This window comes from Argiope bruennichi, chromosome 11 (genome assembly GCF_947563725.1).
Source record: "Argiope bruennichi chromosome 11, qqArgBrue1.1, whole genome shotgun sequence".
Lineage (NCBI taxonomy): Eukaryota > Metazoa > Arthropoda > Arachnida > Araneae > Araneidae > Argiope > Argiope bruennichi.
The window spans coordinates 4,854,924-4,877,604 of record NC_079161.1 but is presented as its reverse complement, the minus strand read 5'-3'; the positions used below and the strand labels follow the sequence as shown (position 1 = coordinate 4,877,604).

The 22,681-nt window shown below is 33.7% G+C and overlaps 2 protein-coding genes across 3 annotated transcripts in view; one reads left to right on the top strand and one right to left on the bottom strand.

The window, feature by feature from the left end:
* Positions 1 to 22,681, bottom strand: part of LOC129957528 (uncharacterized) — a 133,573-nt gene that overhangs the window by 95,228 nt on the left and 15,664 nt on the right. The window contains exon 1 of one of the 2 annotated variants that reach the window (XM_056069874.1): positions 1,688 to 1,978. The exons of the other annotated variant lie outside the window; for it this stretch is intronic. The gene's annotated coding sequence lies outside the window, so the exon portion shown is untranslated. Of the gene's footprint in view, positions 1 to 1,687; positions 1,979 to 22,681 lie in introns of those variants that run through there. 2 annotated transcript variants of the gene reach the window in all.
* Positions 12,160 to 12,936, top strand: LOC129957289 (uncharacterized). The gene has a single exon (XM_056069552.1). The coding sequence runs from the start codon at positions 12,160 to 12,162 to the stop codon at positions 12,934 to 12,936; it is 777 nt and encodes a 258-aa protein (XP_055925527.1).

Below are 22,681 nucleotides of genomic sequence, written 5' to 3'. Positions count from 1 at the left end.
TACTCAAAAATGTTTTGCACCAGCGGATGAAATTTTGCGTCTGGTTTTTTTAAACTAAATTTGTAGATTTCTATTAAATATTAATCAAAATCCAGTGTGAGGATATTCAATTAACCGATTGCGCAAATATAGCACTAAAGAATGGCGAGCCAAATTTATAAAAATTTAGTACACATATTTAACATATCGCGTGGATATATAGTGGAACCTCGCTTCACGAACAGAATTCGTTCCAGGATTTTACTCTTAATGCCTAAGACTCCTTCAGAGAAACAGTATTTCCCACAGGTATATATATGAAATAGAACAATTCATTCCATTTCGAAAAAAAACAACAACTGTAATTTATTATTTACTAGCCGCCTTTGGCGACCAGCCGGTTCGCCAATCTTAATGTTCGTTAAAATTTTAATAATTAAATATTTTATGCAATTTCTACTTTAATAGCTTCTTCATCAAAATATTTTAAAACTTCAAATTTTGATTATCATATAATTCATTCATAATATTATAAAGGCCTTCAGTCATAACGTAATATGTATCTCTCTCATTTTCTGTTAGCGCCCGTAGAATTTATGCTTTAAATTAAAGTGGAAAGAATTTATCTTCAATTAATATAATAATATTTTTTACTGAAACAAAGCATTTTTTTATAATCTGATTACTGAAAATAGAGTCACTCAGCGTTTAAACTTTATGGGCACTAAAGAATATTTTTTTAAATTTATGTAATATCTCAAGAGTTGGTCAACAAAATTTTCTTAGATTCATTATGAGCAGATCGATTCATTAACAATGTTTAAATTTAAATGCATCAAACACTAAGAAAATAAAACGAATCGTTTAAAATAAACGGTTGAAAACAGGTTTTAAAAAAACTACTTAAAAAACGTTGTACTTAAAACTATAAGCATATACATGTTGTCATGGCAACAATCAGAACAGAATGCGCATGCGTGAATTTTCTTCGCCGGTTACGTAACGCAAATACGTGATTTTTTCTACGCCAGTTGGGGTAACGCTATGCGGATTAGAAATTTTTAATTTCCTTTATTCTGTTTTATTTTAATTCAAAAGTACTTCAGAATGAATCTGAAAGATTGATTCATTAACAATGTTTAATTTTAAATGCATCAAACATTAAGAAAATAAGCAGAACCGATTGAAATAATCCGCCGAAAAATTTTAACCCTAGCCTCATTACTGTTGGGAGAAAAAAACAACGGAAGCCTTTCTCGTTTGGCGCTGGGGATAATGGAAGATTTTTTGGCGGAAAAGTTGGCGGTGGGGAAAATGGAAGATTCTTTTGGCGGGAAAGTTAGTTTTTAATTAATAATTAAAATTCTAATTAAAATTTCAAAAAAAGGGACCCCAGGTGCACATTCCCGACCTCTAAGGTATACATGTACCAAATTTGATAGCTGTATGTCAAATGACCTGGCCTGTAGAGCGCCAACACACACACACATTGAGCTTTATTATAAGTATAGATAATCTTTGCTTTTTTTTAAAGAAATATATCTAAAGCCATTTAATTTTTGGTATGCATCAAAATTTGATGAAACTGAGGAACAACACCATCGTTAAATGCATTTGTAGCGCATATAGCCACTGCCTTTATAGAGGGATGCTTTTCAGCGCAATAATTTCAATGCAATAATTTCTCATGATTTTAGCTTCTACTTACCTCATTTGCTCACTGGAAACTCATTGTTCTATTGAGTCTATTATTTCCTCTTCTGTAGCTTTTTGATCTGCTACGGAATGCAACTCCACTAAGTTTTTCTGTAATTCTGCCTAAGTCCCTCCACCAGCTCATCGATGCCCTTACTACTCATTTCTAGTTCCATAATTTGGTTGTAACTTGCGCTCACTCATTAGTTTCATTTGCGCTCAAGCATTAAATAGCTGCTATATTTTAAAGTTCATCTTTATATATAATTTGGTGTATTTACAACGAACGACGCATGATAATTAATCAAAGTCAGTGTGAGAATGACACTCCATGTCTCTGATAAGAAGTGATTGCAAGTAACACTTGTTAATGAGTGAGTGCAAGTTCCACTAGCTCCATAATTCTTGCCAGAAACACAATTTCGTCGATTTAGGTTCCTCCACCTTTGCTCAAATTCCTTAGAATCCTGTTCGGTAGCACTATCCAATTGAAGCTCTTTCCATGTATAAATGTAATGGTTCTCTCCAAACAAGATTGATATAGACCAATCAGCATGAGATGTCACGGTGTCTCCACGACACTCGTTTTGCGAAACATCGCTCGTTAAGCAAGTCACTTTTTTTACATCATGCGAATCATTCGTTATGGGAGGAGCTTATTAAGCCAAGTTTAGCTGAACTTCTTTTTCTCATGACAAAGTTAAACCATGATGCTTGCCAAAATACCTCTTTTTTTTTCTTTCTTTTTTTTTTATGAAGATGATGATGATATATATAACAATATGCTTTCTATGTTCAGTCTCTTTTTGAAAAAAAAATGAAATGATTAAAAGACAAACTTAGCAAGAGAAACAGACATGATCTTGAATGTGACGTCATGATATCTGTATCACTCGTTATATGAAATATATTAATTTAATTTAAGAATTAAATTAAATTAATATGAAATATATTAATTTAATTAAGCTAATTAAGTGAGGCATTTTTTTGACATTTCTGTTTGCTGGTTATGTGAGGTTTCATTTATAATATCACACTGTGCGATACCCCGACCATGCGGGAAGCTTGATGTGGCCGCCGAAGAGCAACCCCGCCTAACAGGAAGGAACAAATGATGACAATGGACCCTTGCAAACAATAAACAAACACATGTTGGTACAGAAAAATAATTTTAAAAAAACATTGCATTTTACATTACATATTAAATTGTGAAACAATGAAAATGCATTAAATGAGTGTTAACTTTTTACATTAGGAGAGAGCTAAATACAAAAAAATTGACAAAATGTCCCTAATAGAAAATTTAATGACTAGAATTTTTATGAATTCTTCGATTTCAAGAGACATCCAATTTCTTTGATCCAATCCGATACACTATTTTTGATCACGTGAATTTATAGATCCGTCTTCGTTGCCACGTTGACAAGTCGAACTTTGACTTATATATCAAAGTTGGAAAGAACTCCGTCAAGGGATGGACCGCCTGTCGGTTTGTACTTCCGCAAGTATGTAAACGCGATAACTCAAAAGCGCAATTTGACAAGAGATTTTGTGACAACGAGTGTAGTTCTGTGTCCACTTTTTGCTTCAACTGGACGGAAAAAACGCGTCTAAGGCACATATTCGGGTTGTTATTGTTGGATACCATTGATAATTATAATTATTCCGAAATAAATTGTTTTCGGATTGTATTAACTTCGTGCCAAAGATGAATCGCCAAGATGTTTACCAAAAAAACACCCGATAAATTCAGTGAAAATGCCAATGAAAGGTTACTATTTCGTATCTATTGTGCGCCACTGCCATGCAAAGCGATCACATCTTTATGAGAAGAGACGCTCTCGCTGTTAGGTTTCTGTCTATCAGTGAACACGAGAACTAAAAAATATTTTGAGCTAGAAAGATGAAAATGGATGGATAGTATTTACAGGAAGTGTGCAGATTTCTATAAAATATGAAACGAAATTCACTCAGAGGGAGCCTATCTGTCTGTCCCTTTAAAAGGTAACAAAAGGATATATTCTCAGTAAAGGATATATTCTTGAAGTGTATATTTGTATCGATACAGTAAAGGACGTCCAAATTGCATATTCACTATATTGCGGAGCGAGGAATCGCGCGTGTGCGAGTATCAAACCAGCGGGAGTAGTCTCCTCAAAATCTTCAAGCGCATTCTCCAATAAAGGCGAAGTTGTGATTTAGACACGATTTTCCTTACTGACTGATACAAAAATCCGACACAGAACTGCTCTTGTAGGCACAAGGCCTTTGGCGATCAGATTATTGACTTTTTCGACTGTTAAATGATTAATATGGAATGAATTTAAGAAACCTTTCACTTTGCTATTTGATACAACATGAATTCAATTGCCGTTATTCAGCTGAATCAGTTTGCTGAAAAGCATCGAAACATTTGGCGAAACGTAAAATCAAATTTGCATTAAAATCTATAAAATTGAATGTCGTTACTAACTACAATATGTCAGTTTTTCCGGAAACTTGTCCGTTCCATCCGTTTTCGAATCAGTTTAAAATGAACCATATCGGGAAAAATTTGGTCTTTCATTTGCAATAAGTCACTGAAATGGGTATTCGTCAACAAATAAAATTCACGACAGACCATTGTAGCTCCAGATTTTAATTCCCAGTCCATCTTAAGCGTGCTGTTTTAATTGGGTTCAAGAAAGCAAAACCAAACAAGAGTATTTTGTATTTTAATTACGCTATAAACACAAAGGAAACAAACCGACAGATTTTTTCTTATCCAAAGTAAATCATGACGGCGGATTTGCAATGACTCCATATATCCGCCATTCTTTCATTTGCGGTCTTTTCGATGAATGTCTACTCAGGAAACTGCCGATTTCAGTGATGTATTGCAGATGAAAGAGCCTTGTGTACCAGAAAGTGGAGAGGAGAACTCTCCTCCTTTCATTCAAATGGTAGGATCATCTTTGTTATTTATCTTCAAATGGGTGAAGTTCGTTTTCACCTCTACATATGCCAGCTGGTGTGATGTGATGTGGAAGTTTGGAAAGGTGGGTGCCAGCTCAGGGTCGTCCTCGTCATCTGACCGTGGTTTAAAATGACGAGGTCCATTCCAAACCCTAGTGTTGCTTTAAAACGGAACGTTAATATAACTAAATGAAACTTCGCCTCCACATATTCTAAACTAGTGATTAGGTACCATCTCATTTCAAGAATGGGAGAACCACTTAACCCTCTGGCTCCTGAAGCCAATTTCAAACTGAACTCATTTGTAAACGGGGATTTGTTTATTAATGGAAGGCTGAAATTAACTTGTTCTTCTTTCTTTCTCGCTACAGATGATGGAAAATCCACAGGTGTCTCTGACTGGTACAGTTGCGGCTGAAAAGTGTGTTTGGTAATCCAAGTGCTATTCTACCTTAGGTTGTAAAAGATGCATGCGGAGAGAATATAACGGAATTCATTTGTGCCTTATTGAACGCAAGAGAAAATATCCCTCTTTTCAATGCAGAGCTCTTATTTCTGTTACATAATTTGTTTAGAATTAACCAATCTTCAGTTAAAATCTTTTTTAAACTACTATTTATAGAAAAATTTATTTGTTTATTAAGTAAAGCATATACAACAGAACTCAACTTAAATATTTCTCATATAATAGGAAATTTACGGTATTAAATTTGGTGCCCTCTATCACATATTCCTAAATATATATTTAAAAATGCTTAAAATAAAATATTTTAATCAAAGAACATTTTTGATTTTGTTTTGTTTTCAAAATGAATAGAGTTCCTGATCTTTTCACTAATATTAATTTTCTTGCGTGTTTAGTCAAACCATTCAAATTTTGATAAATGTTTTCAAAAATTCAAATTTTGAAAAAACTTATAAAAACTTTTTTCTGTAAACGGATTTTAATGATAGGTCACTCGAAGGTTATGAACATAATTCTGAATCATAGTTTTGTTTTACGAAATAAAGTTATATCATTGATATGTGCTTTGTTAAAACGGATTCTTATTCCTTGAAATTAAAATTCAATGTCTTGTGCAACACTCTCTAATAATGCCAAAGCACCAACCAAGCGCCACCCCTTCGAATTGTAATACTCTCAAATAATGCCAGTGCGCCAATCTCCTCGCCAATCCAAAGTATGGCAGTACGATGCTAGCTGCAAGATTGTGAGCATGTAAACCTACCGACCTTGAGAATTAATTATGTTAAACTGTAAATTTAAGTATTGGCTAAATGCAGGATTGTTGTTATGTAATTGTAAGTGTAACGTATTGTTTAATTGGTTGTCCGTTAAACTCTTTTACATTTTTAGAGCCCGTTTTCATGCTTAATCTTACAATCTTGCACTTTATATGTTTTTGTCTAAATCATGTGAAATAATAATTTTAAAAGAAAATATTAATAAAAAAAATTTAATATACAGTTTAGAATACTGAAAAGAGGAAAAAAATTATTTTGATTATTTCTTACTGAACAGACTATTTTGAAATTTAGTATTATGAATTCTTGGATTTTTCTTTCGCAACGATGGGATTTCTCATGTATGAAATTGACATTTAGTTAAATTATTATTCAATAATTAAGTGACGAAAGTATAAAAGTTGTGCATTGTTTTAAAAACACAAAAACGCATAAAATTGTCATTTCTTTTAAAATTTACTTCTTTTGCAAAATCCAATTACTAAAAAATATTATATATATCTTCGTAAAACATTTTTTATTTTAATTTCTGATGTAAAAATTAGCCCAGCTTAAAAAAAACTTTGTATATCTGTTAACGTTACAAATAATATTTGTCTTGGATCTAAAATTTTTAACAAAAACTAACTTTAATAAATGAAATTCCCAGTTCTTTTAATTTAATGACATTATTTTCACTTTTTAGTATTTTTATCCTTTAATGCAACAGGAAGTTTAATAAATAAAAAATATAACTTTTAATAACGTTTTGTTTTGTAATAATATTTCGTATAGTGAAAGTTCACTTTTATTCATATTCGGGAGCTTCGCGAAATGAATTCCTAATTTTTTCTGTAATCTCTTGAAAGTATCCCGGAATCAAAACTCTTTCATCACCGATGAAATATGTATTGCGGACAAGCCGGATTGAGAAAGTAGAGAGTTAAATGCACGAATTTTCAAGTCATCTAAAATTCTTTGGATAAACGAGAAGACACAGATGTAAAAAAAGCAATTATTGTACCCGTCCTTTTATAGCCACTGAAAATCATATATTAGAACTCATACATTAAAATTAAGTTACTTGTACTATAACTTGATGCAAAAGTATCATGAAATGCATTAATTATTCTATGGATTAATGAGTTTCCAAAAAGTAATTTTTTTTGTTACTGTTCGGGATATGGATAGTCGTTTGTTTGGCCCTATAGAATCCTATTCTCTTTTCATCGACAAAATCTCCAATCAACAGAAATTTTTAAATGCACAAAGAAAAGATGAAACGAATAAGAATGAATCAGTTCGCCATAGATTAAAAGTGCTTTATAAGTCAAATCTGATTTTATGCGCTCCTTTTCAGCTCGAATTTTCATGCAGTATATGAAAAAAAAAATTATAAAAATGCATAATATGAATGAAGTGTAATAAAAAAAGTAATTTAAAAAGAAAGCAAAAGATGGTTCATCCGATATTACATAATCACATTATAAAAATAAAAAAAGAATTCATATTAAATCACCAATTTTATCAAAAATGTACAAAGAATTTTTATGTATTATATTTAAAGTATAAGCAAAAAAAAAAAAAAAAAAAAAAATGAAAATTTTCCTTTCGCAAAATAATTTTTGTCTTGTTTGGAAAAATCAGTTTCTACATCGACGGGATTTGTTTTGTATTCATTATGAGGAACATTTTTTGATAAAGTTCCAATTGATCTGATAAAAAAACTTTCTAATATGTTGCAAATAATATGTTTTTCAACTGCTTATGAAGCATCAGAACACTTTTTCATACGATCCATATCCCCCGCCATGGATCAATATGCACAAAATGCACAATATATGTGCACAAAAACAGCTTTGAGCATAATTTCAAATAGCGACTCTATAGAATTCGATATATGATAATGTGATTTCGAATGGTTATAGCATTTTGGTCATTCTAAAATAAAATAATAATAATAATAATAAATTGATTCACAATAAAATAAAAATAATAAATTAACAATAAAATAAAAATAATAAATTAACAATAAAATAAATAATATAATTCACAATAAAATAAAAAATAAATTAATAAATAGCCTTACAATAAAATAATAAATAAGTTAATTAATTCACAATAAAAAATAATAAATAACTAAATTCACAATAAAATATAAAAATAAATCAATAAATAGCTTTAAAATAAAATAATAAATTATTTAATAAATAAATTCACAATAAAAAAAATTCACAATTAAAATAATAAATAATTAAATTCACAATAAAATATAAAAATAAATTAATGAATAGATTCACAATGAAATAGAAAAAATTAATTAATAAATAAATTCACAATAAAAAATTCATAATAAAAAGTAATAAATAACTAAATTAACAAAAAATAAAAAATAAATTAATAGATTCACAATCAAATAAAAAAAAATAATAAATTCATGATAAAAAAAATGCTCCGGTGAGCGTGTTTGCGTGCTAAATAAAAATGATGGGACAAAATAATCTAATTGGATTGTTGAGAAGTTGAATGGAACCAACACAGGGGATATTACTACCACTTCGGAATTTCTGCGACCCACTTTCAAGAGCTTTATTGCGCACTATTTCGGTATGATCGCAACCGAAAACCCTCTCTCGAAGAATGACCCCTTTTTCGTAATGAATTCCAGATTCGTGACAATCTCTCCTCCTGAATAATGAATCTTTTTTTTTTTTAACTCTCAGCAGAAGAATATCAGTACGAAACGCCAAACAACGCGTCAATCAATACCTCCCACCTTTATAACAATCATGCATGGAAAAAACATATGGGGAATGCGTCGCCTTAATAAAAACGAAAAATTTGTTTCACACACATTGCGAGATTCGTTTTGTGCAGAGTTAACACTGTTGGAAAACAGGAACAGTAGTACGTGTCGCCTTTCTTTGTTTTCGGACGACAGTCGGGCTCTCGATGGGTGAAGGTTATTAAATCCATTAGATCCTGAGAGTTATTTGGGCAAGATTCCATATGCCATCTTTTACGAACTTTATAAGAAAATTAATTATTCTTTAATGTAAACTAAATTTACTGACAAGAGTACCTTTCGTTTGGATTTCTAGCATAATAATATATTATCTGCAGCGTTTAGATCTTTTTAGCCCAAGAGCACATTATCTCTCTCTCTTATATATAATTTCCTAATTTTATCTCAAATTAGCCTATATTACCTTATTCTAAAATTTTCTCTTGTTTCCTGATCCAACTCCACTTTTTTATTTATTTCTAAACGAGCTGATCATCAAACTGATGATTTGTGCATTTTCTACTCTCAAAGCGAAGGCATAAAAATCCATAACACCTACGCATTCCCTTCAAAGACATCTAAGATTATCCTTCCTAAGCTGACAATCTCTATCCCTTCCTAAGTCAGCGCATCAAAGAAATCTCTATGAGAATCTGTTAGTAAAGTCACTAAACGGAAACTTTTCTATCATTTTGCTCTTATTTTCAGGTGCCATTAAGGTGTTCCACCATTCGTCCCCGTGTACAAATTATTACCCTCCGTGGTGAAATAAATTAAAGTTTATTCCAAAGGCGTCATCCCCCTCAGGGGCACACCTACTATAGGTGAGTACGGGTGTCCCAATCCCGAGGTTTAAAGGGATCTTTACTCTTTTTCGGTTCCCACTTCTCTACGCCCTCTGCTTTCTGCTGTGTTTTTTCCGTCCCTTTACGGCAAGCGAGGGAGCTCTCCATGAGAAGATGTCGCCGCTTTGTTTGCTTCTTGCTTCTCATGGACAGCCAAAAACACCACGTGTTGGCCGTGCGTGGAGACCCATTAGACGGGTGGTGCACTGTGGTCCCCGGTGTATCAATCGGCCGGTACCTAACCACCTGCATGGTTAGTCTGCTAGGGATCAAGCGAAGGGGGAAGCCCAAGGATCAAGCGATCCTTGGGCTTGGCGTTAAAGGTGGTCACTGTCCCCAGGGGTAACTCCCAGCGTATAGGTACCGATTAGCACTAGGGTAAGTGCCGAGATTGGAGGTGTCCAGAGCCGGTGGCTGCCTTCCCTTGTTGGGATCCGTGGTGAGTGGTGCGGTCGGGCCTGAATTTCATACAATATCGCATGGCTACTAGCAATAAGGGTCCGTTTAGTGGGCGTCACATTGTTTCTACAAATTTTAATTTGGAACAACATTTTGATAGATATTTTATAGTAAAGCGATTATCAGATAAAAATGAAACTTTTCAGACAGTGTATCCATTTTTAGTGCAAAAGGCAATCACAGCTACTGTTGGTGAAGTGAAATCAATTAAAAAGATGAGGTCTGGTGACTTGATGGTAGAGGTCAACATTCGAAAAAGAGCCCAGAATATACAAAAGCTGAAAGCTTTAACAACAATTCGAGTTAGTATCAGTCCTCACTAGGGATTGCAATACCGGTATACCGGGATACCGAATACCGGTATTTTGAGCTATTTTACAATTTTGTAATACCGGTATTCACAAGTTTAAATACCGGTTTTTCGGTATTTACTAGAAACCTTTTAAATTGTCTCCACTATATGTTCAGGATCGCCAACATAATAGTATACATAAAAGTAAAATAGTATACGTTTTTGTTTTTATGTCTCCCTAACGGACGAAATTAATTAGCTAATGAATGGATTAATTAATTGCTTAAATCTAAATTAGCGAAACATGGATTATCCCTGAAAGAAGATATTGTATCGATAACGACTAATGGAGAAACAGTTATGAAAAAAGTTGGAAAGTTGATTGGTGCAAATCAGCAATTGTACTATGCTCATGGAATTCAATTAGGAGTAATAGATGTATTATACCAAAAAAATAAAGAGCAGAAGAATCCAAATACTTTGGATATAGAAACTTCGGATTCCAACTTTGAAGAGAGTGACAGTGAGAGTGATATTGACAATGAAGATAATGACAATGTAATTGTTGAAGAAGATATTGCTAATGAGGATGAAATATTAACCCATTAAGAATTGCTTCCTATAATTTATAAAGTTCGAAAAATTGTTAAAATATTTAAACTTTCCCCTACAAAAAATGCCATATTACAAAAATATATACTAACTGAAAATAAAACAGAATATATATTAATAATAGATTCTAAGACACGTTCGAACAGTTTACTCCTAATGATGGAACGATTTTTGAAACTGAGAAATTCAATCCAAAAAGCAATAATCGATTTAAATCTGTAAATTAATTTTTCAGATAGTGAATTCAACTTAATATCCAGAACTATATCAGCTCTACTTCCAATAAAACTGACTATAGAGGCATTATGTCGGAGAGGTTTTAATTTATTAACAGCTAATACAACAATAAATTTCATGTTGCAGTCAGGAAAGAACAGCACACATCACTATCTGAAGAATTATATATTACATTGAAAAATCGCACAGAAGAAAGGCATACCGAAATAGAAAATGTCTTATGGTATTTACATAATTATAATGATTTTAAAAATGAAAATGAAAATGAAAAAGAAGAAAAGAAAATAATCAATTCAAATCTGATTAAGTTTACAGTAAATTTTCTTACAATTTTTTACCCACAAACCTATATACATTCAGAAGAATTCGGTTCAGTTATCGAAGATTATGATGACACTAATGTCGATAGTGAAAAGGAATTGTCTCTTGAACAAAAATTAGAATTAGCAATAAATAAAAATATATTCAACGAACCAAAATACAATACAGAAATCAGTTACATCCAAAACCATCCGACGAGAAATTGATTTATTTGAAGATAGGGACTTAGAGGTAAGTACTTGGAAAAAGTATATTGCGTATTGCTAACAATATCACCAAATAGCGTAGATGCCAAAAGAGCGTTTTCGACAGCTGGTAATTTTTACACAAAATTACTTTTCAGGCTTAATGACAGTACAATTGATGCATTATGTTTTTTAAGATCAAAAATTTGTAATAGTGATATTTACACATTTTTTGTGATTTAAATAAATAAGTTGTTCTTTTACTTTTTTGTGATGCTTTATATATTGTTATAATTTACAAGTTACATATTTTTTGTGATATTTACACTATCTTATAAAACTGGCAAATAAAACAAAGTAACACCTTGTATTCTTTCTTTTTCTAAAATTTCTAATACCGGTATTAAAACCGGTATACCGGTATTTAGATTTTAAAAATACCGAATACCGGTATTGAAATTTTGGTCCGGTATTGCAATCCCTAGTCCTCACCAATCACTAAATACATCCAAAGAGGTATGTACCTGTAATGAAATTTTCAATCTCCCTGTCGAATTAATCACAGAGGAAATGAGACCCCAGGGAGTAATAAATGTAAAACGCATTACTATCAAGAGGGATGGTGAAATAATTGAAACAAAGCGCCACATTCTGACATTCAAATCTCCTAAACTGCCTGAATATGTCTATGCCGGCTATATCAAGTTGTCTGTTAAAACCTATATCCCGAATCCACTCAGATGTTTCAGGTCCCAATGCTTTGGCCACTCAAAATTAAATTACCGTGGAAGCGACACTTGCGCACGCTGCGCAGAAAAAGGCCACGATAGCCAGCAATGTGTCGCACCTGAAAAGTGCGTGAACTACGGTGATAATCATACGTCTTACTCCAGATCCTGTCCGCGTTGGCAGCTAGAAAAACAAATCGCAACAATAAAAATTAAAGAAAATATAACTTATCCTGAAGCCAGGCGTAGAGTTCAAGCTCAGACTCCTACTCCTGGTATTACTTATGCTTCCGTAGTTCAAAAAACGTTTTGTGCTAATTGTTCATGTGCAAATTGTATTAAACAATCTACAAAAACAACAGATAATATTGAAACTTCTCATTCAGACACTGAAAACTCCATCAGCAATAACCCTGATCCTCCCAAGGAAACTAGAGAGAAACCTAAACGAAAATCAAAAACATCGTCGCTCACATTAAGATTAGCGAAACGAGACCTTTCTCAAAAAGATCTCCCATTGAAGCTAAAAGCAGCAAAGTCAAAAAATTCTGTCTCTCTGGGGCTGGCAACGGACAACACCCTGCGACTTATCATCCATCTTTGGTGGCATACTCAATAGCCCCGATATAAAGTTGCATCCTTCTGAGGATGAAAATGATCTCGGGATGAATTGCGAAGATTTGGCAATTCCAACAAATGCGCATTATCTTTCCCCATCGATATCTCTCTCATAATGGGTACCTTCGTCTCCTGTAATTGTTGCGGCATTCGGCTCAAATTGTTTGATATCAAGACCACCATTAACAAGTTTCATCCTGTTTGTATTGGTGTTCAAGAAACTTTCATGACATCCAATATTACCATTAAATTACGTGGATATAACTGTGTTCGGAAAGATGCAGGCACTGGAGCCAACTGTTCTGGGGGGGGGGGGTCTTTATCTTCACATCCAATCTGTATCCGAACACACCTCTAAATTTGTATACTTCTCTTCAGGCTGTGGCTGTACAGGTTCATGTACGATCTTTGGTCACAGTCTGTTCTATATATTTACCACCTAATGATATACATCAACAAGATCTTGACAACTTAGTGGACCAGCTTCCTTCGCCTTTTATTCTACTAAGAGATTTCAACGGCCACAGTACGTTGTGCGGTTCGGATAACACGAATTCTCGTGGGAGGCAAATTGAGCAGTTTATTTCTAACAACTGTCTCTGCTTGCTCAATAGTGAAGAGACGACTTACTTCCATGGACCTACACGTACCTTCCATAGCCTTGATCTAGCCATATGCTCTCCTGAACTCTTGCCATTTATGACCTTTTCTGTTGAAAAAGATTTATACAATAGTGACCATTTCCCAGTTGTCATCTCATATGCTGATGGAGGTAATGCGACTGCACGCCCCCAAGGTTACCTTTTCCAACGAGCAGACTGAGCTGCATTCATGAAACTGGCAGATATCACTCAGGCTATGGTCAGTACATCAGACATATCGGAAGCAGTACAACATGTCGTTGATACTATAATAAATGCCGCAATTACCACTATTCCAAAGAGTTCCCCACATTTAAAAAATTTTGCAGACCGTGGTGGAATGAAGCTTGCCGTGATAGTCACAAACAGCAGAAAAAGTTAGGGAACATCTTTCGAAAATACCCAATAACTGAGGACCTTATCGCTTTTAAAAGTGCAAAAGCGCTAGCTCGCCGCATTCGCCGGTATAGCCAAAGAGAATCCTGGATATATTTTGCCTTTTCTGTTATATCCAATACCTCTAGTAAAACTTTGTGGAAGAAGGTAAAGGCTGCTAATGGAATTTACACCGAAACTTCCATTCCTGTTTTAAATGAAGGAAATATGGTGCATTCTCCCCCATTAGATGTGGCCAATGTTGTCGGTCAAGCGTTTGCACAAGTGTCCGCAATAGATTCCTATAGTTCTGCTTTTCTGGCAGTTAAAAAGCGCGCAGAACGGTTGCCTTTACGTTTTAATGACCGACGTCCACCTGAGTTTGACCCTATGACAATGGTTGCTGGTGATTGATCGTTTCTTGAAGATTTGAGGAGTCTCTTCATAAGGCGAAAAAGTTTACTATCTGGATGTTTGTTCTCCCTTAAAGACATGAGAAATCTTTTTGACGAGACACACATGTCTGGTCCTTCACCTAGATACAACAAATGACTAAACACAATGACTCTACTAGTGAAAAGGATCCACATCTGGCAGTCCGTAGGCACATAACTATGTGTGAGAAAACGGGTAGCGTTACATCTGGCCGGCATGAATAAAAGGGGAATCGTTACAGTATAGATTCAAAATCCGATTACCTTTCTTTATATTTAGAAATGGCTTTCATAAAAAGCGAAGTAAATAATAATGAGTAAATCATATCATTAAAACATTATTGAATGGAAAGGCAGATGCGAAAGCGCTAATATATTAACACGTAAATAAAGTTGCAAACTAAAAATCATAACATTAGAGCTTTGTTAAATAAGCGAAGTTTAGAATTTATAGAAGACTAATTGGTGCCCCGGCGCGTTGCTGCCGCAGAAGAAATAATTTTGGAAATATCATTTGAAGTAGCTATCTAGGTTAATTAGGAATGATAGAAAGAATGATATCTGTTTTCTTGTCGTTAATGAATACATTAATTGAAATTGAATGATATATAAAGGAGAAGTATAAATAATATTTATTCTATTTTTTGACTTTATTATTGAAGTATATTTTAGGGCAGGCAATATTTTTTTTTTGTTTTGTTTTTTCGTCTTCATCAAAAACAAATACATTTCTTGGCAATACCATACGTGAGCATCCAACATACAACTGATCATGTGAAAAATATGGATTTTCTGGGTTCAAAGCAATAAGTGAGCTTGTTTTCCAACTTATTGCTTTTTGTTCCAAAAAAGAATCCAATAGCAAACCTTTATCGCAATCGGACGAATGGTACAGCAGCGCATAAAATGCGAACAAACAAAAATTCATTTTTATATGTTCGATAATTTTTTTTTCTAAATGATATGCTTTGAAAAGATTAACCTTAACACAAGAAAACACATGATATAAAATATGTAAATTATCTATTTAAAAACTCCAGCTGAAAACTCATCGCAAACAATTGTACGTAAAAATCAATAATAAGATTTTGTTGTAATCCTTTTAAATTATAGGATTGTGGTTGAAAAGACCTTAGATTTCCGTTGTTGACATTTTCCTGGAAAGAAAATTGAAACTCCGTATGATAAAACAGTAGCTTATCTCTTATAGTGTTGCCCGTAGCATAATTCATGTTAGTGATAGGGAAACCACTATAAAATAAAATTTTGAAGATGAAGTAGAAAAATAATATGGATTTTCGGCATTTATCTTTACGACAATGATAATTGGAACATCTGTAATGCAAGCGATACCCCGACCGAGCCAGAGGCCATGCGGGAAATTTGATGGGGCCGCCGAAGAGCATTCCCACCTTGCACGATGAAACAAACGGCACTTGAGGGCAACGGACACTTGCAAACAACAACAACAACAAACAAAAACAAAAAACTTTCTAGAGAAAACGCATATTGGTACAGAAAAAGAACAGAAAAAACATTACATTTTATATTACATATTAGATTGTGAAACATTAAAAATGCATAAAATACATTGATGTACGTTAACTTTTTACATAAGGAGAGAGCTAAATATAAAAGATTTGACAAAATGTCCCTAATAGAAAATTGAATGACTGGCATTTTTATGAGTTCTTCGACGTCAAGAGACATCCCATTTCTTGACTATCTGAATCTGTGTTTACGCCATAGTACACAGGCATTTGATCACGTGATTGATAGATCCTCCTTCGATGACAAGTCGAACTTTTGTCAAAGAAACGAATTTGACACACAGAAAATACACCATGCCCAGTGTATACTCGGTTAAGATGAAAATCACCCTCCATTCGATTGACAGAAATGTTTTTAAAATGTTGATAAGTTTTCGCCACTTGATGGAATTATTCCATCTCATCTACCAATCCTAGATTATTAGTTTTTTAGTCTCATTTCTGAGTTGGATTTTGGATTCACTGAAAGATATTTCTTGGGTTTCTAAGATTAAAGCTTCCTTGACTAGTGTATCTGCTTTTTCATTTCCAGTTTAACTCTGATAAGTTCTGATCCTGATCATTTCAACACCAAGTTCAGCAGCTTTTTCTTTTATATCCAATATTATTATTATTATTATTTGGTTTCACCAACGGAATGACAGCAATGAGAGCGTGTAGGGACAAAAGTTGAAATAAGCACCTAAAAATAGATAGTGAATAGTTAAAACACAAAAATAAATATTTGCAGCAAATGATGCAATCAACACTTAAATTGTGTAAAAGTAATCTTTATGATTCCTTGTCCGATTTGGACCACGATTACCATCGCTGAGTGACGCGTTTGCGACAATTTTTTTCTCTTACATGAAGTATTCAAAGAGAGAGTATTCTAATCTCCAAAACTCCAGATTCTGACAACTCTTTGCGTTTCAGACCTCCTTGAGTTCAAGAAAAACATTTTTCCACTTACATTTGCCTGCGAAAAAGATACTCAAAAACGCTTTTAATAGACGGATGAAATTTGATATACGGTTTTTGCATCAAATTTGTTCATTTCGAATTTTGCACCAAATTTATTTGTCAGAAATTAACACATTTGGAGCAAAATGCATTCAGAAAAGTCTATCAACCCGCCTGTTTGAACACAAGTTAACACGACAGCTACAAAATGAAGGGAGCAAGATGAAAAAATTCAATACATAGATTGAACATCTGCAGCGTAGACACCTGTCAAAGTGTCAGCAAACCCCCAAAACGGGTTGACCGCCTCTCGGTCTGAAAACGCGATGACTTAAATACATAAAGATGGACGTATTTTTGATATTTTTTCGTGCATTGTGGAATGAAAAGTTTTGAGAACTCCGTATGAAGAAAGCCCCAAAGAAATGGGTGAGAGGGGTCCACGTGCATTATAGATGAGATTTCCGAAAGTCCATTAATAGATCAGATCGAAAGTCATTTGTTTTCCTGCAAGTGGACAAGAAACAGGGTTTTTTTCTTTCCGCAGGAACAAGTCGCAGAAAAAGTTAATAAACTCGGATTCTGGACACGAATGGTGCAAGTGCGTGGAATGAAATAGTTTCCTTTTTCCACCAGACGACGGATTGCGTTAGGTACTCAACTGAAAGGTGGAGTAAAACTTTTAGAATTTTCAGCAAAACGTATTCTCTGAAATGCATTTAATGAATTAGATTTCGAAAATGAGTGATGTGAAAGTTGGAAAAAATAATATGAGCTTCGGAACTTCTATTTTGATTTAAAAGAAATGGACCCCATCCCTATCGATTGAAATGATCCTCGTGCCGATCCGATTTTCCGATGTTTATAACAATGGAATTTTGCAATCAAATCTTCATTTACCTCCTAATGAGCTGCAAGATTGAATTTTCGAGCATTCGCGACATATTTTCTGAACTTAATGAACGTTTAATTATTAATTAAAATTAAATTTAGATTTATTCTAGTGACATTTCTTGATAGCGAGTTTGAGAAATAATTGCTCCCAATATAAAAAGGTTAAAAATTCATTTGTTTAGTACACTCATGAAAGTGCATTTTTAACAAACAGGAGTGATCTATCAAAACCTTTCTCGCATATACTTTAATCAAGGTGAGTTTGTATTTTTCCCCCGATTGAAACCAAAATTTGACCCAGAATTATAATTGCAGTCATAAATTATCTTGCCAAATTTGATATATTTAAGCCATTGTGTTTATATGCTTCTGAAAGTACAGACCAACAGACGTACCAACTCTAGTTGGATTTGTCTGAAGATTTTACAGATGTCAACAATATGGATGCCACATCTGAGTGCCGAATTTTATCCATCTAGCTCTCTTTGTTTTGTAGTAAACGTGTTAACTTACATTCGAACGGCCGAACAGACAGACTTCCTCTCAATAGATTTTACTGAAAACATAATACAATATTGATGTAAAGATCATATACCAGATTTCATCCATCTAGATCAAAGGGTTTTCTGAGTTATATTTGTCACACATAAATGGACAAATAGATATGCATTTTCCAAAAATTTGTTTTTCGAAAGCAGAAAAGTCTAAACTATGGAAATTCATCAAAATCTTGAGTTCGAATTTTTTCGAACTTTGATTAGGGTTTCTGTATTAGCATCCACCCGATAAAGATCGGCGATTTTCTGGAGCGGCCCCTGGAGAAGCAGTTTTGAGCTAACAGTCGTTTATGTTTTTTTTTCCGACTTATTCTCCGATTTGATCGAGGAACTATTCCGTGATTGAACTGTTATTTGATATCTGTAAATAATATTAACCTAGATGAGAACAAGTTGTTTTTTGCATGCATATAAGGCTGTAAAGAAAAGAATGCTTTGTTACGCTACTTTCTTATTTGATATGTCTGGATCAAGATATTACAATACTATTTTGATAATTCAATATTTAATCATATTTATATCAGATTTGGTTTTGTTATTTTAATCCTTTACCTTTGTTATAAATAAATATATGTCATTGTTTTATTTAAAAAAACTTTTTTTTTTAATTTTAAAACAAGGTCCATCCTTTCTTACTGTGCTTAACATGCCATTTCATAAGTGAAATTCTCAGCTTTTGAAATCTCGTAATTTTTAAAAACCCAGTGCACTTTGAGTTTTCAGGTTGATAATCCGAAATGGGAATTGTGCAGCACTCGTTTGTATTCTTGTAAGGTCTCGACTTCGGAACTGTAGGGTTTCAAGTTCGAGACCCTATTCTAAGGAAGAACAGTCGTGAAAGCGGGTCCGGTGCACGCTAAATCTATAGGGGCCAAACGTCCTCCCGCTTGTGTGGTGTGGAAGTTCTAAGATGGGGTGCCAGTTCAGGTGTCGTTTTCGCCATCTGACAACGGTTCAAAAGTACAAGGTCCGTCCCAAAATAGCCCTAATGTTAATATAATTAACTAAAAAAACCCACCTGTATTCTTGTAAATTAAAATATTCTCCATTTTAAATAATATTAACCTAGATGGGAACAAGTTGTTTTTTTCATGTATATAAGGCTCTAAAAAAAGAATGCTTTGTTACGGTACTCTCTTAGTTGATAATCTGGATCAATAGCTTTTTTTGTAGATGCTTAAAATATCGTTCATTTGTTATGCTGTGTTCCAAAATGAGCAATTGTGGATAGTTACATCCTTTATAAGAAATTATCGTTAATTCTGAGACCTTATTTTTCACGCCTTATGAATATTTTTTACGTTAGCTTTTCTTTGAAAATCTCTTCAAACGATCAGTTTACAAAGTAACTTTTCATATCCTAGAAAAGAAAATTCTAGGCTTCGTAAATAGGGGATTCCATGTTCAAACTCTTACTTTTCCTAAGAGCTTTCGTGTAAGTAGGTCTGGTGCTCTAAACTAGTGCTAAATCTAACTTCATAAGTTAAACATTTCTTATTTGTGGGGTGAGAAAATTTGAAGAGGGGATATCGAATCAGGAGTCGTTCCCAAATAGTTTCATTTTACTTCGTCCACAAAAGACCATCACAATAATAGTCCATTTTGCTTCGAGACAGGACATTGGTATAATTTAAATGAAATCGTTTTGCGATTCACTTACGATATAATAATATTACGATTCACTTAAAAATATTTGAAAACATAACTCAATCATAACACTACATTATTTACTCAAAAGGGTTCATTTACACTTACGAAGACAAATTTCTAAAAATGAAAGTTTTCATAACTTTATTTAGTTTAGTTTAGTTATATTAACGTCCCGTTTTCAAAGCAACACTAGGGCTGTTTTGGGACGGACCTCGTCATTTTGAATCTCGGTCAGATGACGAGGACGACACCTGAGATGCCACCCTTTCTCCAAACTTCCGCACCACACTAGCGGGAGAAAGTTTGGTCTCGATGGATTTAGCGTGCACCGGGAGCGCTTACACGGCGGTTCTTCAGTGGAATCGGGTCTCAGGCTTGAAACTCTTCGGTTTCGAAGCCGAAACCTTACCATGAGGCTACCGCGACCCGAAGGCTTCTTAACAAAACGGGAACCACATCGAAATTTAAAGATAGTGATGATCAACCAGTTCTATAAGAATTCTTTTCTGCTGTACAGTAATGGTTCTCTTCGCTGTAATACCAAATTATAAAATCCACTTCTCTTCTCTCTCATGTTCTGAATCCATCAACAAAGTTTGTATATACGCAGTTACCTTTCTAAAGCAATTCACACATGAGGAAATGTGTCGAATTTTAAAACATAAGTTTAAATGTCAAAATTTTTCAAGCCATAAAATTATAATAATAATACCCCGTACTGATTTTTAAATTTTCCATCCAAAACATTTACCCAAAAGTCTTGCTTATGCTATTTTAAAAATTTCAAGATTTTATAACACATTTAATATCTCTTTTCATTAATGAGTTCCCTCTAACAGAGCAGAAGTCCCTTGATGGAATTCATCAAGGGCAAGTCTAACTCACCCAATTCACATTTCCTAAAATTTTGAATTGATTCAGAATTTTATGTAAAACAACAACTTTCTACCTCAACTGATTGGAAAATTATAGTCAATAAAAAAGGGGGGGAGTATCCATGTGCCGCTTTTGGAGGTTTAAAATATATATATATGTATATATGTGTATGTATATATGTATGTATGTGTGTGCATATAATATATATGTATATATGTATATGTATGTGTGTATATGTATGTATATATATAAAATAAGTGAATAAATGGAGGGAGGAATATATATATATAAGTAACCAATCTAAAGTAAGAATTATTTTGAAAACGAAACGAAATAGTTTCGGAATCGCAACTAAAAATTATTTCTTATTCAAACTAAAAACAAAAAAAGGAACAGGAAAAACTTCATAGTATTTAGAGAGCGCAAATGCAGCTACTTCTAAAACACAGATGAATTGATACAAAAGTATTAAAACAAGTTAATAGGAAAAACAAAAAAACCAAATAAAAGAAGAATCCGGCCTGAAGACTTTTTCAAGGGTCACACTCAGGCAGGGATTCAAAAAAAGGGATTTTTTCTGTGAGGAAATACAGATATTTGTCTAATAATGATTCCTCGTGACCCGAAAATCCCCTGAAATTATGCTCAAGATGAAATTAGGTCCCTTGATTACTTCTAATATCTTGATATCATTTTAACAGAAAGGAAAATACAAAACAACAAATTAGAAGAAAATAACCACTAATAAGTAAAAATGCAATAACAAAAATAACAATCAAAATAAAAATACCATAAAATAACACTAACCATTAAAGAAAAACAAAAAGGAAAGAAATTTTAAGCTATCGGTTGTGACTCCCGCTTTTTAAAACCACAAAGCTAACGTATTTAAGGTAAAAAAACAATTGTAGGCACCCAGCGCCATCTATTGAGTGATCTAATATGCAAGGAGAGTTCTATTTTTATTTACTGTTAAGGATTAATCCCAAACCATACCTTGTTTAATTAAAAGTTGGCATTACAGTAATTTCTTGGAAATTCATTTTTAATTAAATTTTTAATGAGGTTATTTGATGCTTCAATATAGGAATTTTTATTATTGCAATTTATATATATACATTCTGCAAAATTACTTTAAGTTTTTCTAGACTATATTTCTAAGACATGTAATAGGAATCTTACTTTGATCGTTTTAAATTGCATGGCTTGATTACTTCTAAATCCAGCCTCTATTACCAAAACATGATTTTGATTGTAGTCAATTATTAATTTTCTAATTTGAGCCACTTTAATTTTCTAACAGTAACGGAAAATAATAATAATAATATCTCTAAGTGACAGAGTCTCACATTCCGAGTTCCATAAGAGATCTACAAAATTTCTTCCTTTATCAATTTCTAACCACGGTGACCACGTAACTCATCCCGTTTACCCCTAAAGCCGCGGTCCAACGACCGGAGGATCTTCACAGATGTGGTCATAAAACTGTCACTCTTCCTTCGTGGTGCCACCCCCGCCTGTGGCAGCGGACCCACGACCAGAGAAATCTTCAGACGGCACGCGTTCCCCTTTCGACCGCTCAAAACCCTCAGTTTCTTTGACTCCCTTCCCCCCCATAGCCCAAACAAATTTTCCGGCTCTTTGATGTTTATCCATCTACCGACATTTTGCAGAAAGCTACAGGCGTACCACGGGCGACGGGGGAGTGTGGTCCCCCAGTGGGTTGAATGTCAGATTTATGACCAAATCCGTGAGATGGCAGGTCGTTGGACCACCGCTTCACAACGCCAGCTGGAAAGTATTTCTAGGTCTGCCCCCACTCCACAT